This window comes from Hypomesus nipponensis, chromosome 14 (genome assembly GCF_054491055.1).
Source record: "Hypomesus nipponensis isolate SF chromosome 14, ASM5449105v1, whole genome shotgun sequence".
Taxonomy (NCBI): domain Eukaryota; kingdom Metazoa; phylum Chordata; class Actinopteri; order Osmeriformes; family Osmeridae; genus Hypomesus; species Hypomesus nipponensis.
In genome coordinates this window covers 21,991,100-22,007,742 of record NC_140374.1, presented here as the reverse complement: position 1 = coordinate 22,007,742, position 16,643 = coordinate 21,991,100, and the positions used below count along the sequence as shown (strand labels likewise).

The 16,643-nt window shown below is 44.3% G+C and overlaps 1 protein-coding gene and 1 long non-coding RNA gene across 2 annotated transcripts; one reads left to right on the top strand and one right to left on the bottom strand.

The window, feature by feature from the left end:
- Positions 1-8,282: 8,282 nt before the first annotated feature.
- th (tyrosine hydroxylase) lies at positions 8,283-16,577 on the top strand. The gene is made up of 13 exons (XM_084671966.1): positions 8,283-8,499; positions 8,978-9,187; positions 9,950-10,124; positions 10,478-10,566; positions 10,778-10,845; positions 11,496-11,546; positions 13,155-13,300; positions 13,666-13,801; positions 14,183-14,252; positions 14,353-14,409; positions 14,529-14,624; positions 14,963-15,096; positions 16,381-16,577. Exons 1-13 carry the CDS (start codon positions 8,416-8,418, stop codon positions 16,538-16,540), a joined length of 1,476 nt encoding a protein of 491 aa, XP_084528092.1. The 5' UTR covers positions 8,283-8,415; the 3' UTR covers positions 16,541-16,577.
- On the bottom strand, positions 9,822-11,506 carry LOC146259203 (uncharacterized). Its single transcript, XR_014729715.1, has 4 exons — positions 10,697-11,506; positions 10,525-10,588; positions 10,135-10,178; positions 9,822-10,048 (listed from the first exon to the last, which is right to left on the bottom strand). It is a non-coding gene; the product is annotated as an uncharacterized LOC146259203 (long non-coding RNA).
- Positions 16,578-16,643: the final 66 nt, after the last annotated feature.

The following is a 16,643-nucleotide window of genomic DNA, read 5'->3' as shown; positions in this document are numbered from 1 at the left end:
GGTACTCAAAGCTCTTTATAGTTTTGTGCCTGCCGAGGCTAGCGCTAGTCTGCCTATCAGGAGCAGCCTGGTGTTCAGTGCCCGGTCAGGGACACGTGACAAGAGGACCCAGGGATCCAACCAGCATCCCTGCGGTCAGAGGATGATCCTCTCAACCACCCCATGTTCTTTACAGTTAATTCACTGTGTTTAATGATCTTCACCAGCAGGTGTTCTAGTGTACTCTGTTGAATGAGGCCTAGATGAATGAGTCTGTTTCTGATTCAGCTGACTGAAAGCATCAATTCTTTAGAAAGCCTCATATCTTGCTTTGGCCATGAATGCAGCTGCAACAAACATATTGGAAGCCCATGGTGGTAATTCAGTATCAATATGTTATCAACTGAATGCACCTTGCACATGCATGCATGTGAGTGGTTAACCAGACAAATGTTTTTTTTCTTCTTTTTCTTCATTTTTTTTTTTACTGAGGGTGGAGAGGGCAAAGTTTCCCAGGTTAAAGAAAGGCTGAATGTCATGCATACTAGCCTCCGCTTCTCCAGCTGCCGTCCACTACCAAGCTCCCCCCCCAACAGGAAGTGACAGTAGCAGGAGGCCGTGGGGCATGACTGTGGCGTCCAGGCTTGTGCCTGTCATAGTGTGACATTTACCAGTAGGGTCTGCACTCTCAGAGAGAATCAAATGTGATTGTGTAGCATTTGGGATGAGCAAGAGTCTGGATGACAACCGTAATTGTTGCTTTTGATAATACTGTATGTAATGTTTGGGTGGTTTCGTCTGAATGGAACACAAATACATTTCATCTATGACTGCATTGATAAGGGCTAAACATTTTCATCATTACAGACAAATAAACCCAATATGTAAAAATGTGCATTACTGTTCATTTTTTATGTTTTATTACACAATGTGATAATTGTCCAGCTATAGTGTCGTGGCCAACACACACACAATACACCCCATAATCCTTTTGAAGCATCAGAGTCTTTGTGATGCGGTATCTTACCAGCTGGACAAGCAAAGACACCTGCAACATATGAAACAGCATTTTACAGCTCCTGCCATGGCCGACCGGCCTCACCCTGTGTGTGTGTGTGTGTGTGTGTGTTTGTGTGTGCTCTGTTTGCCCCATCCATGTGTTGATGAGAGATAAAAACAGCTTGCCCTGCTGTCTGCTTCATGAAACCAGAGGATTCCCAGCAGTTCCCCGAGCTCTGTGGCTATCTATAGAGTCATGACCTTCGGGATGAAGCGCAGGGACGTCTCTAGAAAGACCCGGAGGATGTGTTTGCCAGATCCAAGCTGGACGTCCGTCTGCTCTGTATATGCCGGACGAAAGGACAGGGCAGAAGGGTTAGCGTTAGGAGAGGGCAGAAGGGTTAGGACAGGGCAGAAGGGTTAGCGTTAGGAGAGGGCAGAAGGGTTAGGACAGGGCAGAAGGGTTAGCGTTAGGAGAGGGCAGAAGGGTTAGGACAGGGCAGAAGGGTTAGCGTTAGGAGAGGGCAGAAGGGTTAGGACAGGGCAGAAGGGTTAGCGTTAGGAGAGGGCAGAAGGGTTAGGACAGGGCAGAAGGGTTAGCGTTAGGAGAGGGCAGAAGGGTTAGGACAGGGCAGAAGGGTTAGCGTTAGGAAAGGGCAGAAGGTTGAGAAGGAACAGGTGTGTCACAGAGTTCCATGCCTTCCACTGGCTCCTCTGATATGAGGATGTGATATCAGGCAGCACCCCCAACCCTGCCCCAACCCTGCCCAACGCCTGCCCAATCCGACTGGGGAATTGGTTTTGTGAATGAAGTGGTCAACCTCCCAGATGGCAGTATTGATGAAGCAATGCAGACGGCCGTGTTCAGAGAGTCACCTGCCTGTGCATTCACAGCCATCCATTAGGATCCTCCCTTCCTAACGGAAAGGTAATGGGCTGGCTGTAAGCTTTAATCACACACACTGCAAAAGACATCAGACTCACAAACACACACTGCCAAGGGCCATCATTCACACACACAGAGCAGTCAGACACACATAGGCTGCCTGATTCAAAACACACATGCACACACACACACAATGGTAAAATAGGGGGGGGACCCTCAGAGAGCTCTAAACACCCAACCACACAGGGTCAGCAGCCGCAGCTGCAGCCATTACTGATGGGGGGGGGGGGGTCCAGAGAGGGGAGAGAGAGGAAAGGGATGAAAAACAGCAAGCGGAACTACTTCATCTCCCTGGTGGCTGTGTCACAGGTCCTGAGTGTGTAACCACACCGGGAAGGGCATTGATCTATGGTGTTCACGGCTCTCTGGTGAAGGTGTACATTATTCAGGGACAATTGACCTTAATCTACCCTGATAAGAAATGTCAGTTACGTCTTGTCTGGGTTTCCTGCCTTGCGCTTCATCGTCCTTCTTCAACAAAGACAGAAAAAGCACAGTCCCCGTCGCCCTTCCCTTCACTGCCCTCAACTTCTCACTCAAAGCTACACACACACACACATAGGGACTTGTATTTCTGGTAAATGAGGATGGTATTTTTAGATTACTGTCCATCATTTTGTTTGATAATTGATCATATCCTTTTACATGACAAGAAAAAAGGCCTTAAAGCCACCTGCTAAGTGTAAAACAACCAACTTTACAAACCTGAAAAGCCATCAATCTGGAACATTACACACAGGAAGGGGTTCTAATCGGGAACACTCTTGTCAGAGGGTTCTTCAATTGTAACAATTGCTTCCAAGAGTGAAGACTCGACCACAGCACAGGATACATGAGGTTCTGAGGTAGCTTTGCTCCTTGTGTGTGTCTGTGATCCAGCGCCCGTGGGGCTGTAGGCCAACACTGGCCCATTACAGAAAGGTAAATCTAATAACAGCCCAGTGCAGCTGTAGAACTGTGTGCATAACCACCTTGGCGGGAGGCATGAAAGTGGATCGTTAGTCTGTTCTTCTGACCTGAGGAAGGGTCACTCAAATTCCCTCTCTCTTTCTCAGTCTTTCCTTTTCTCACTTGTTCTTTCTCTCGTTCTCCATGGGGTGTGGAAACACCTTACTTCTTGTTGCTCAGATAAAAAGGGATGAAATGGTTTCTAAATGACTCATCTGTTGTGTTTTGGTCTTTGGTGGGGTGTGTGTGTGTGTGTGTGTGTATGTGTGTGTGTGTGTGTGTGTGTGTGTGTGTGTGTGTGTGTGTGTGTGTGTGTGTGTGTGTGTGTGTGTGTGTGTGGGTGGACGCTGTGAAGAGGGGCTGTATTCTCTTCATTTAGAGAGGTTTAACATGTATCCATGGTTGACTGACATGTCTGAAAAGTGTGCAACAATGCACATTTAATGAACATCAGAAGGGTTCATGAGACCAAAGTACAACCGGTCAGTTCTCCAAACAATGATCACGATGGATGATGAACTTTGTTGGGTGATTTCTTATTTTCACAGAAAAGAAGGATAGGAAGCAGTATAGTCATCTGGATTCATCTTGACTGCATTTAGACATAGGTGGCATTTGAAGGGGCTCAGGGTTGCTTAACAGATGCATGAACACACACACAGACATCCTGAGCCACGTCAATGCCTTATCTAAGAACTAGACACAGGCGGCCCTAATGCTGATTTGGTTGTCCAAATGCTAATTGTAAGTTATAATAGTACTACAGAAAACAGTAGGTGAGGCTGAAATGACATAATTAGGTTTTCATAAACCAACACATCCATCTAGGCCAACAGATGCACCATGCACTGGCCAGGTGGACAGAGAAATGTGAATCATTGTCAATTGGTTTGGTTTATAATTATTAAATGGGTCTGTTTTTTCATATAATATGGAATACAGCCTACAGGAAGCAAACATCATGTAATTTCAAATGTGTTTCCCATGTTCTATTGGTCATTGTGTTTTTCATCTTTGCTGCTTTATTGGTTAAATGTTTGCTCAGACAGGGACAATGTGTTCTTGTCAAAAGTATAAATAGAGACAATCATTTTTGTCAAATTAACTGAACACAAAGCCTAGCTGGGGTGTGTGTGTGTGTGTGTGTGAGAGAGAAAGAGAGAGAGAGAGAGAGAGAGAGAGAGAGAGCAAGGGAGATGGTGTGTGTGTGTGTGTGTGTGTGTGTGTGTGTGTGTGTGTGTGTGTGTGTGTGTGTGTGTGTGTGTGTGTGTGTGTGTGTGTGTGTGTGAGAAAGAGAGAGCAAGAGAGATGGTGTGTGTGTGAGTGCTGTGTGGTTGTACTGTGTGTGATAGAGAAACAGCGTCATGCACCAAACATTGTCATTATATTTAGACTATTTCACATATCAGCAGAAGGTTGGAAAAATGTGATAGGTGAATGTAATGCTTTTGAGGGACCACAGTGTAACACATTTACCCATTGAATCAGAGTGGCAGGGTCAGGATGGTCTTGGGCATCATGATGTTAGTGGCACCCTTTCACTAGCCGGTGCTAAGCTAGTGAGTCACGGTGCTAAGCTAGTGAGTCACGGTGCTAAGCTAGTGAGTCAAATCCCTTTCACTAGCCGGTGCTAGGCTAGTGAGTCACATCCCTTTCACTAGCTGGTGCTAGGCTAGTGAGTCACATCCCTTTCACTAGCTGGTGCTAGGCTAGTGAGTCACATCCCTTTCACTAGCTGGTGCTAGGCTAGTGAGTCACATCCCTTTTACTAGCCGGTGCTAGGCTAGTGAGTCACATCCCTTTCACTAGCTGGTGCTAGGCTAGTGAGTCACATCCCTTTCACTAGCTGGTGCTAGGCTAGTGAGTCACATCCCTTTCACTAGCTGGTGCTAGGCTAGTGGGTCACATCCCTTTCACTAGCCAGTGCTAGGCTAGTGGGTCACATCCCTTTTAATAGCCGGTGCTAGGCTAGTGGGTCACGTTGTGTAGTGTGTGTCGTATGTGTCATTGGGCTGCTGCGTTGACACCAAGGATGATGAGAACGACAGTGAAATGTTGCCCACTGACCATGTTTCCCTCACCCTCCCTCGCCCCCCCTCACCCCCCCTCGCCCCCCCTCACCCTCTTCACCCGTCAGAAGCACTCTGCCTTCGCTGACAAATTACACATGTAGACAGGCAATGAAGGAGCACTCTCTGTGATTAGTCATTCCACTTGGCAGCTGTATTTTGACACATTCAAAAGCAATCACAGCTATCGCCACTGGTCGCCTCTGCACTGTAGAGGGAGAAAGAGATACATGTGATATTGTGATTCCATGTTATTTTCATAGAAAATGCTACAAAGTTTATTAACAGACAAGATCACAAATTAAACAGAATATTTAATGTGGTTGTTCTCATCAATATTTGTCTTTCATTTCTTTCTCTGTAGGGCGCTGAAATGTTGCTAATCTGAAAAAGCCATAATATTACTTTGGATAGACTGTTTAGCATGAGGGCGTGTGAAATGGAGAGATATTCCTAAGGCTGGTTCTGTTCTCTTGAGGACAGTGCCAAGGGCCACCCTCCAGTCTCCTGAACCACACATCATATACACAGTTACACACACTCACACAACGGATTTCGTCTTATCCCCATGACAGTCCAATTCTGCCTACTTCTCCGACTTCCACAGTCCAACCCCAGCAAATACGTAACCTAATATGGTCTACCCAACATTCATAGAGTATGTATTAGTGTTTCCACCCCTCTCCATCCATTGGATGAGTCTAATGACCCCCACAAAGACAAATGGCCACACTCAATACACCCGGAGAAAAGAAATGTGGAGGATGCCAAATAATCGCCCAGCTGGGTATGCTGCAATTACCTCGTCTGAAGTCGAACAATTACGCGGGGGAAAGCTGGCGCGCACAATACCGCGACGCTTCAGCCAAATCAATGCATAATTGTCATAATTATCGTCCCCGTGTGTTTTGTGGGGCCCTTCACACTTCCAGAAAAGAAGAAGGAATTGAATAAACACAGTGGGATGAATGGCGAAGGTATATCACCTTGTCGGGTGCGACATTTACAACAAAAGGTGGGCTCGATATACCCAGTGCGAGCGGTCGGGCTGAGGGGTTGGGCGATGAGTCAGACTGATCGTGAGGACACACTTCACCGCCCTCAGGCAGGCTACAAGCGAGGTACAGTGTAAGGATATGGGAAAGGGTTGTGAAAGTTTGAACTGTCCTCGCTTCAAATTGCAAACGTTTATTGGTTGCCATCTTGGTCGACCTGCTGTTTGCCATGACCCAGATCACCATCCTACTGACTCCATTCTGAGCTGTAAACTGCAGGTTCTGTGTCCCTTCAACACGAGCTCAACACGAGCTCAACACGAGCTCAAACCTGACCAGTCCTAGAGATAAGAGTGTGATTTAAGGTGAAAGTTGGGAACAGACACACAAAAGTATAATTTAGTGAAAACTACTAAATACAGTTATATATAGCAGTTTTCTCAGAGTCATTTCCAAGTGTCTAAACATTAAGTTGCATGGGATTCTTGAAGAGAAACTTAGATGTTACTTAAAGGGAGGGGAAGAGGGGAAGAGGGGAAAAGGGATATAATTTCATTTGGATTCTTATATCTTTGCTTCTGTCCCCCTTAGAAACAGGTGTTTTGTGCATGCAGATTCTCATGTGCCCCTTGTGAGAAGACACAGGGAACGTGATATGTGGTTTGGTTTATACTAGTGAGTACAGTAGAAAATACTAAGTAGAGATTGACACTGACAATGATGAATCAGAAATACGTTTAGCAGATATTTTCAGTAAAACTGTTCTGCTTTGCTTCACTCTATCACAAAATGTACATTTTCTCTGGAATTCAATCACACAATCTATTTTCAGTAATCTGTCTTTCAGTCATCTGTCTGGATGTCCTGCCACGAGCTGTGGTTGTGTATAAAGTCAGGGTTCCGTTTCCTTGGTAGTGTTGGGTATGACACAGAGATCATGTGAACAGATCATGAACATCGTTTGTACAACAGCAAGTGAATCTTGTTGAATCACAAAGTTAATGTCAAACGCTCCACAATCGCGTGCCCTTTTATACATTAAAACCTTTTCCCCAAATAACGTTTTTAGATTACATACTTTATCTGAAAATAATTCAGTCGTTTCTCATGCAGATAATGTTCTTAAACAGAGGGAAAGATCTCTGTGGTTTATGTCTTAATGTCAGTGTGTTTTATCTCTTTCCTTCCTACTCTTGCCCCCCCCCCCCCCCCCTCCTAATAAAGGAAGGTCTGCCGTGGCCTTCCCCTCCGGCTATATCACTGCTCTTTAACATTTGCCGTCTGTGTGCTCAACCACAGCGGCAGCGCAGCGAGGGCTCCTGATCGTGGCAGCATGCGACTGATGGTTACCGAGGCTACATATAATCCCTTTACCCTCCATGCCTCTGGGCGCTGTACATCACTCCTTAACCGCATTAGCCAGCTAGAGGTACAAAACCATTTGAAGCTGTTGTTCCCTATTTGGCAGGACAAACTGACGCCATAGACAGTCAGTCAGACAGACATACAATCTGTATCCTTTCCCCCACAATTGCATTTGTGAGAAGTATGGGGAACAGATTCATCTGATAAGGCTTCATTTTCGACAGTTTTTCTTTCTTTCTTTTTTTTTAAACTTTAAACTTCATTTTAAACGCAGTCAGGGAGTGTGTAGGCGGTAGCTTGTATATACTTCATCAGGATTTCTACGTATGTGTCTGACTATATAGGCCTACGTATTACCAAACGGCCTTTCGCTGGTTATGAAACATAACGCAATCTCCTCAAGAACCACATCGAATGAAATGCCACCGCACTATGCATGTTCAAGTCTCACTGAAAATAGTGTTCCATTGGCAGTTTTATGCAGGTCTTATCACTTAGTCAAAACATTATAGGCTGGGATACGTAAAAGGAAATAAAGTAAAAATATACCACCAAGTTAGCGTCCATAACTTATGTATAAAGATTTGTTCAATTTCATTGTTTGGTCAATATATAAAACACATATCTTTCTCAGTGTTTTTATTTCCTTCACTTTTATTTCACCTGCTAGGCAAACTTGATTGATTACTTAATTTAGAATAAAACATTATTGTAGCTACAATAATGATGCCAGTTGTAATCGATCTTTTAGTGTGTGCGGATATCGGATATTTTCAAAGGCTCATTTGGAAATCAATGTAACTTTTATGGACAATATATTAGGCCACAAAACAAAACTCCACAGAATGAGGTATTCGAATGGTACGTGCTTAGTTAGAATCAAGCCAAATAGACGTGTGTTGGATGCTGTGTGTTGGTTGATAAGGGGAACGAGAGGTTTGACGTCAGGAAGAACAAATAAATGACCCCGCCATAAATATGCCCACAAGCAGGGCATCTGCGGCACTGCAGAGACAACGCAATCAAGGAAACGAAAGAAAAATACATTTATTCACTCTCTTAACTCACAGACATAGAACACATACAAAATACTCTCAAACACAAGGAACGAAACATGCCCATTTCAAGCAGTTCCTCATCCTCAACTAAGAGTATCCGCAGGGCAGCATCCGAGTTGGAGAGATCTGATTCCATCACGGTAAGAAACCAAACACTTCACAATCATTTGTGGGCCGTGCTGTTTAACTAACAAGTGACCGGTGATGGACAGTGTTATGAGTTATCTCACTTTGGTCATCTTAAGAAGACTTTTGAGAAACTGTTGATATGCGCGCGGAGAACCTTGAAGTCTGACGAGTTTACCATTACGCACAACGGGTGCACCTTTTGGTTCCGTGTTGCAGGTTAAGTAAGAGATTAGAAACCAAAGACAAGTTGATTAAATAAAACATCTTAATGCAACTTGAACACTGACACTGAGCTATGTGACAGATTTTCGTAGAATGCATTGGCATTCTCATGCGCTTTTGGAGATGTAAAGCGCCATCGAATAATCAAAAGGTAACGTAGGCAAGGCTTCAATGACGACAGTGCTTCTACTCAGTTTTATAGGGATTAACCTAAAGAAGATCAACACTAAATACAAGACTAATCATTTTCTTTCACTTTCGACATAGTCACCAAGATTCATCGGCAGAAGACAAAGTTTGATAGAAGATGCACGTAAGGAACGCGAGGCAGCGGCTGCAGCCGCGGCGGCTGAGGCGGCTGATGCAAACGAACACATCGTGTTTGAAGAGGACGATGGAAAAGCACTTCTTAATCTGTTCTTCACTCTAAGAATCTCAAAAACTCCGTCTCTGTCCCGCTCACTAAAAGTTTTTGAGGTAAGCCCTAATAAACGTAATGGTCTTTAAATTAATTTACGCTAATTGTTTCCCCATGTTGATGAGACAAATAATACTAATGCTATTCTTTGGTCGCATTCTCAATATTTTGGAGGATTCTTGATTGATATTAGGCCTACTGAAGAAACTACACTTTAATTCATTTTATACGTTGTTTAATTTTTACGTTAGATTTTCTAAAATATTTGGCAAATTATATTAATAATAATACGTTATACTTGTAATGCACTTAAGGCGCTATACAGTACAGCTACGGTTACGGATAAACATAGACCGGAGTGGTACCAAAATAGGTATCCTACTAAAAACTGTGTGGTTTAGGGTTAGGGATCAGTATGGCAAGCCTTAGAACAGCGACCCCATGTCACAGTTTTCGATAGATCACCGATTTTCGTGTAGCATAATACCGACATCATGGAATTTAGGTTTATCAGAGGGACTACAATTAATTATATAATTAAATCAAGGAGCCTAATTAAATTAGTAAATGTATAGGGAGTGGAAGAGCGTTTGAGAACAAAATAAACCCTAGCCAACACATTACTAAAGTAAAGAAATGCAAGATAGTGACCACAATGACACATTAAAATAAAACATGAACAATTAGCAATTTTTAAAACGATGACATGTAAGTACAATTACAGTTTGAAGCTGTTGTTTCCATGGGTTTATATGCAACCCCGGGCAAGTGTGTTCTTGTTCCCATCCATTCATCCAACAGTGAACTTGTGTACTTTTTAGACATTTGAAGCTAAGATCCACCATCTGGAGACTCGCCCTAGCAGGAAGCCCAGGGAGAACCTGGAGGGGCTGGAGTACTTTGTCCGCTGCGAGGTGCACCTGTCGGACGTCACCACTCTCATCAGTTCCATCAAGAGGATTGCAGAAGACGTCAAAACCACAAAAGAAGTCAAATGTAAGCTCACTCCAATATGTCACATATCCTTCCATGTAGCCTGCAGTTCATAGTCTGAAATAACAGTTAGTAAGAAAATATATAATAACACTAATAAATCTATAGCAACACTTTACAAGTTTATTTAGTTTAAAAACTGGATGAAGAGTAAAAACCTTTCTATGTCAGTAAAATGTTGTTAATATAGGTTGCTGTCTAGTTACGTGGTCATTTATGCTATCTAAACGTTGCTATAAAGTTACACAGTAGTTAATGCAACTTTCAAGTAAATTGTTGCAATGCATTTACATGGCCATTGATGTAACCTTTTTTTTTTTTAATGTTTTTGTTTGTCGTTATCTTTCTCTGTCCAGTTCACTGGTTCCCAAAGAAGATCTCAGAGTTGGATAGATGTCATCACCTTGTCGCAAAGTTTGACCCAGATTTAGACCAGGATCATCCAGTGAGTGATATTTTTATCCACCCTGAATTGAAAACAAAGAACCATCAGAATGTACATACTACAGTCACACAGCTATAACATGGTTGTCTATTTTTATTGTTATTGCATAATATGTATCTATGGTTCTTACACAATTTTCGCTGGAGTACTTCTGTGCTCACTGTATTTTAGCTAAGCCATTACCAAGTGTTTGTTTTGGGGTGTTTAATAGGGTTACACCGACCTGATCTACAGGGAGAGGAGGAAGATGATAGGAGACATAGCCTTCACATACAAACAGTGAGTTTTCATTCATTTTACTTTTTTACATTTAGTCATTTAGCAGACGCTCTTATCCAGAGCGAATGAACATTCCAGGAGAACGGAACATTTGGTCTTCATCTTTCCAAGACATGTTGTGACGTACACGTAAAGAAACACATAGAAACACACGGCTAGATTAAATCACCAGCAGACTTGTAATGTTCTTAAACATTTGTCATTAAGAAGTCTCATTAGATGAATAGTTTGTCATCGGAATTTAGGTTGTCAAATAAATTAGTTTGTATGAGTTGGCAATCAGATTCATAAGAACATGTTCATTAATATGACACTCTCATCCAAAGCAACATACAGGAGAGATTCAAACTTGGGACCTTTTGATACCCACCGTAAATAAAGAATGCACATATCTACAGTGTGACTGTGAGAGTGATGGTGAAGGTGATTATTTATTGCTATCTGTATATTTAGGAACTTTCACTTATTTAAGCTCAGCATTGATGTAAATGATGTTCTGTGTACTTATATGTTATGTTATGCCAGGTGCTTTCGTTGTCTTGTCTTAAGAATTTCAGTGCCCAGTCTGACCTTGTGTTGTTCTATGTACCTGACAAATAAAAGACTTGAAGTAGAACTTGAAGGTTCTGTGTCTCTCTGCTCCCTCACAGTGGAGATCCTATTCCCAGAGTGGAGTACACTGAAGAGGAGATTGGGACATGGTGAGTGCTACTATGTCTTCTGTACGGTGCTGATCTGAAACATCCCCCAGACCTCCTAAGGGTGTCTCCTGTGAGGGTGTTTCCTGTGAGGGTGTCTCCTGTGAGGGTATCTCCTGTGAGGGTGTCTCCTGTGAGGGTATCTCCTGTGAGGGTGTCTCCTGTGAGGGTGTCTCCTGTGAGGTGTCTCCTGTGAGGGTGTCTCCTGTGAGGGTATCTCCTGTGAGGGTGTCTCCTGTGAGGGTGTCTCCTGTGAGGGTGTCTCCTGTGAGGGTATCTCCTGTGAGGGTGTCTCCTGTGAGGGTATCTCCTGTGAGGGTGTCTCCTGTGAGGGTGTCTCCTGTGAGGGTGTCTCCTGTGAGGGCTGTCACTGTGTGTCTCTGAGGTGAGGAACAGGAGGACATGATTCCCAGGGTGCTTGGCTTGGCAAGGGGCTAGTATTGCAGGATTCCATAAGTAAATAGTGTTGATCTGTAACATAAATACAAATATCACGAGGCCTCTGCTCTGGGTCTATACATTTTAATGTGTAAAGCCGGTACTTAATTCAGAGTGGGTAAATACAGCATTCAGAATAATTATGTTATGTTAAATATGTGAACCAGGTGTCGATACTGTGAGCTATAAAGACTTCCCTTGGGGTTCAACACGAGTTAGCGAACGTGCTATTTGTAAAGGTTAACATACTCATCACGCTAGCAGAGCCCACCACGGTGTCCCACTAGCTTCAAATTGTGAATTGCTCACGGCGGTGTTTCTCTCACACCGCTTACAAACGTGTGTGTGAGTCAGCACAGGGTCTGTTAGCCTTCATGCTTATTTGGCTCATCTGTGACAGTTAAGGGACGCCATCAACACCATCAAAGAAAAAGCCTTTGATTGTTTGTGTGCAAATGTCACTACCGTGCTGAGAGCAAATTGCTTCTATTTCACACTGAGAGGGTCAATCATGTTCACCTGAGTGGGTCTCCTCTCGGGCCATCAAACGGTAAATCGTGTTTGAACAACAGACTAATGATTTCTGCCAATGTTTGGAAAGAAAAGCAGGCTTGTATTCTGACTGAACGTCTCAAAATACGTCAAACGTCTGATGCGGTCGCTGGTTGGTGAGAAGCTTGGTCCTGGCTGATGGGATTATTGAGAAGTAAACTGTTTTGTTTTTGAAAGATTTATGATAGATCGCTATGGCAACATCCTGCCATAACTCAATCTGAGAGGCAAAAATGGGAAATTTGGTCTTAACAGAAGTCTGTTGCCTGAAAATATATTTACTGTACTTTGATTACTTTATATAACAGCATTTTCTCCTTCATAGTTTGGATTATTACAATGAACAGTTGATTTGTACAGTACAGTGTGTGTTTGTGTGTGTGCTTGTCTGTAAGTGTGTATGGGTGTTTGTGAATGTATGTGTGTATGTATGTGTGTATGTATGTGTGTGTGTGTGTGTGTGTGTGTGAATGTGTATGTGTGTGTGTGTGTGTGTGTGTGAATGTGTATGTGTGTGTGTGTGTGTGTGTGTGTGTGTATGTGTGTGTGTGTGTGTGTGTGTGAATGTGTATGTGTGTGTGTGTGTGTGTATGTGTGTGTGTGTGTGTGTGCGCTCCACAGGAGGGAGGTGTACTGCACCCTGAGGGATCTGTACACCACCCACGCCTGCAGCGAGCACCTGGATGCCTTCCGCCTGCTGGAACAGCATTGTGGGTACAGCCCCGACAACATCCCTCAGCAGGAAGATGTGTCACGCTTCCTCAAAGGTAGATGTGTGTGTGTGTGTGTGTGTGTGTGTCAGAAGCAGGTTCTCAGTCCATGTGGCTGACTGCCTGTTAAACACCTGTCCAAGACACAGAGCATACTCATTATTTCTGTAAAATGACGGGTTGATTATGTTTTTTTGTTTGTTATTCAGTTCAGTTTGTTTGGTTGTTCTAGTTGTTGTTTTATTTATTTTAGTTGTTCATAGTGCATAAATAAAGCACAGCAGAAGATCAAGGATCAGATTACATCTCTCGTTTATCCTTCAACCTGCTCAGTAGTTTCCCCTCCTCTTTTCCTTAGTTACCTCTGTTCTGATCTGTTTCTTCCTCCCTCTCTTTCGTCTTGTTCCCTGTCTGTCACCCAGAGCGCACGGGGTTCCAGCTGCGCCCGGTGGCGGGTCTCCTGTCTGCCAGAGACTTCCTGGCCAGTTTGGCGTTCCGCGTGTTCCAGTGCACGCAGTACATCCGGCACGCCTCATCCCCCATGCACTCCCCGGAGCCGTGAGTTCACCATCAGCCTGCAACACAATTACTGCTCTGTGGTGGATTATTCTTGTCTGGCACAACTGAACGGATAGATAACCCTCAGAAAGAGAGTAGAAATAGCTTGAAAGGATTTCCAATAGTATTTTCCCCCCTGTGCACACTGCACCTCCACACCAGATGAGGGTGCAAGTATAAGTACATTAAAGTATGTGTGTTTGATTGGCTTTACAATTGTATTGTATTGTAGAGTGTATTATTTATTGGTTTCATTCCAGTGGATATTTTCAACCATATTTGCAAATAGTAATTGACCCATTTCGGACTTACTCACATGTGTGTGTGTGTTCTAATGACCCGAAGATCACCAATCCCTTTACACTCTTCATGTTTCCATAGAGACTGTGTCCATGAGCTTCTGGGCCACGTCCCAATCCTGGCAGACCGGACCTTCGCCCAGTTCTCCCAGGTAGAACAGGATCCATGCAAATCACCCTCATCTTAGCTTTCAGCTTGTTGGTTTGGTGTGCAGCCCGTATGTAAGTGGAAACCTTCTCTGTGTTTTTTAGAACATTGGCCTTGCTTCGCTTGGGGCTTCCGAGGAAGACATCGAGAAACTGTCTACGGTGAGTGACGCTTACGAAAGGGCGCTACGTGCTGTTCCTGTAAGAGGAATGTGCTTCACACTTGTTTTTGTTGTTCTGTTCATTCTTTATCTCCTCCCCCTGCCCTTCCCTTCTGGCAGCTTTACTGGTTCACGGTGGAGTTTGGTCTGTGCAAACAGGGAGGGGAGGTGAAGGCCTACGGAGCAGGGCTACTGTCCTCATACGGAGAGCTGGTGGTGATTACAAGTCTATTCCTCTCCATTCACCCCCAACCTTTCTCTTTGCCTCTTTTTTCTTGAGAGAGAGGAAATACCTAACTTGTTTCAGTTATTAACTGTGCACCCCTCTCTATCCTCTCTCTCTTCTCTCTCCTCCCTCTCCTCTCTCTCTCTCTCTCTCTCTCCTCTCTCTCCTCTCTCTCCTCCCTCTCCTCTCTCTCTCTCTCTCTCTCTCTCTCCTCTCTCTCTCTCTCTCTCTCTCTCTCTCTCTCTCTCTCTCTCTCTCTCTCTCCCTCTCTCTCCTCTCTCTCCTCTCTGACTCTCTGACTCTCTCCCGCTCTCCGTCTCCTGTCCAGCATTCTCTGTCAGACGAGCCAGAGAGGCGTCAGTTTGACCCTGAGGCTGCAGCCTTGCAACCCTACCAGGACCAGAACTATCAGTCAGTTTACTTTGTATCTGAGAGCTTCACGGATGCCAAGGAGAAGCTCAGGTAAACATATACACACACACTTACGTACAGATACACACCTACGCCAGCATACCAGCACACACACACACAGGGATCAGGCAAGGACAGGGTGAGGCTGGATCCAGCCAAACCAGAAGGCCACAGGCCTTTGTAGAGTAGCCATAGCAGACACAGCTGCTGCATCCTTATGACTTGGACAAAATGTAGATCAGCCATCCCCAATTAGCTGCTCAGGGGCCAGATCCTGATCTGAGCATGATAACGTCATACAAGCACTCGGTTTTAACTATGTGTAAAACAACAATGGCACAAGAGAGCGCAACAGCTGCCTCGTTACACGTTTCTTGGAAGCTTGTAAGAGCTAAGAAGCCATTCGCCGATGCTGAGTTAATTAAACAATGTGCAATTGACATGGCTGCCTAAGTTTTAAACCAAGAGAAAAAGAAAAAAGAAGTTGTTGAGGTGTTCCACTGCAAGGTCCGCTGTGGGCGGACATGGCAACTAGAAGAGTCTAAGTTTTAGCAGAGGAGGGTTTTCCCAGTCTACTCACCGATTTGAGGAAAACAGAAGCATTTTCACTAGCAATAGACTCGTCCTGTGACCGAACCGACATGGAACAGATGTCTCTTGTGTTTGCTGGAATTTTTGTTTGATGACTGTTTGCACAGAATATGCTCCAGGGGCATTTCATTTTTGGGGGGGTTAATTTTGTTTCAATAGTAAAAATGTTCTCTTGTATGACTCCCAACACCATACTAATAATGATAAAATCATAATAGAAGTAACATCTGCTCATAAAACTGTCGCCAAAAAACATGTTGGTCCTTGGCTTGGCATGCCTGACGAAATTTGGCCCTTTTGGAAATCTAATAGGGGAACCCTGGTGTAGTTGTTCTGATTGGCTGCAGGATCAAAAGCTCTCAGCCCAACATATCAAAAAACATCTGACAAAAACAAAACAGCACTGTTACGCTCTACCCATGTTGAGTCAGAATGAGAGGGTTTGGTGTTTGGTGCAGTGGTGGCATTTCACTACAACCTACGTATGAGGTCATTCACTCTGGCCTTACTACAACTACATTCCCAAGTTACAGAACCATAAAACTACAGTATATCTCAACCAAACGTGTCAACAGTTACTGCTCATGCCTGGAATATTATTTTCATTATTCTGAGCTCTTAGCGATATGCTATGGTGTCATAGGCAAACGTCCCCCCTGGTTTGGTGATGTGCAGTTAGCATGCTGCTAAACAGGAATGTGTTAGACAATGTACATAGATGTGATGATTTGTCATTACTGTCAGGACATACGTGGCAGGCATCAAGAGACCTTTCTCTGTGAAGTTTGACCCGTACACCTGCAGCATTGAGGTCCTGGACAACCCCCTGAAGATCCGCGGGGGGCTGGAGGCCGTGAGGGACGAACTAAAGACGCTCTCTGATGCTCTGAATATCCTGTCCTGATGCCCCTCATACCTCTTCCTACCCCCTCCCTCTTCCTACCCCCTCCCCCTTCCTACCCCCTCCCCCTCCCTACCCCCTCCCTCTTCCTACCCCCTCCCTCTCC

Excerpts from the sequence above, each read along its gene's own strand:
- th (XM_084671966.1), top strand. The coding sequence starts at position 8,416 with ATGCCCATTTCAAGCAGTTCCTCATCCTCAACTAAGAGTATCCGCAGG. Across the intron at positions 10,846-11,495 it reads ATAGCCTTCACATACAAACA|TGGAGATCCTATTCCCAGAG; the intron begins GTGAGTTTTCAT and ends GCTCCCTCACAG. Across the intron at positions 11,547-13,154 it reads GAAGAGGAGATTGGGACATG|GAGGGAGGTGTACTGCACCC; the intron begins GTGAGTGCTACT and ends TGCGCTCCACAG.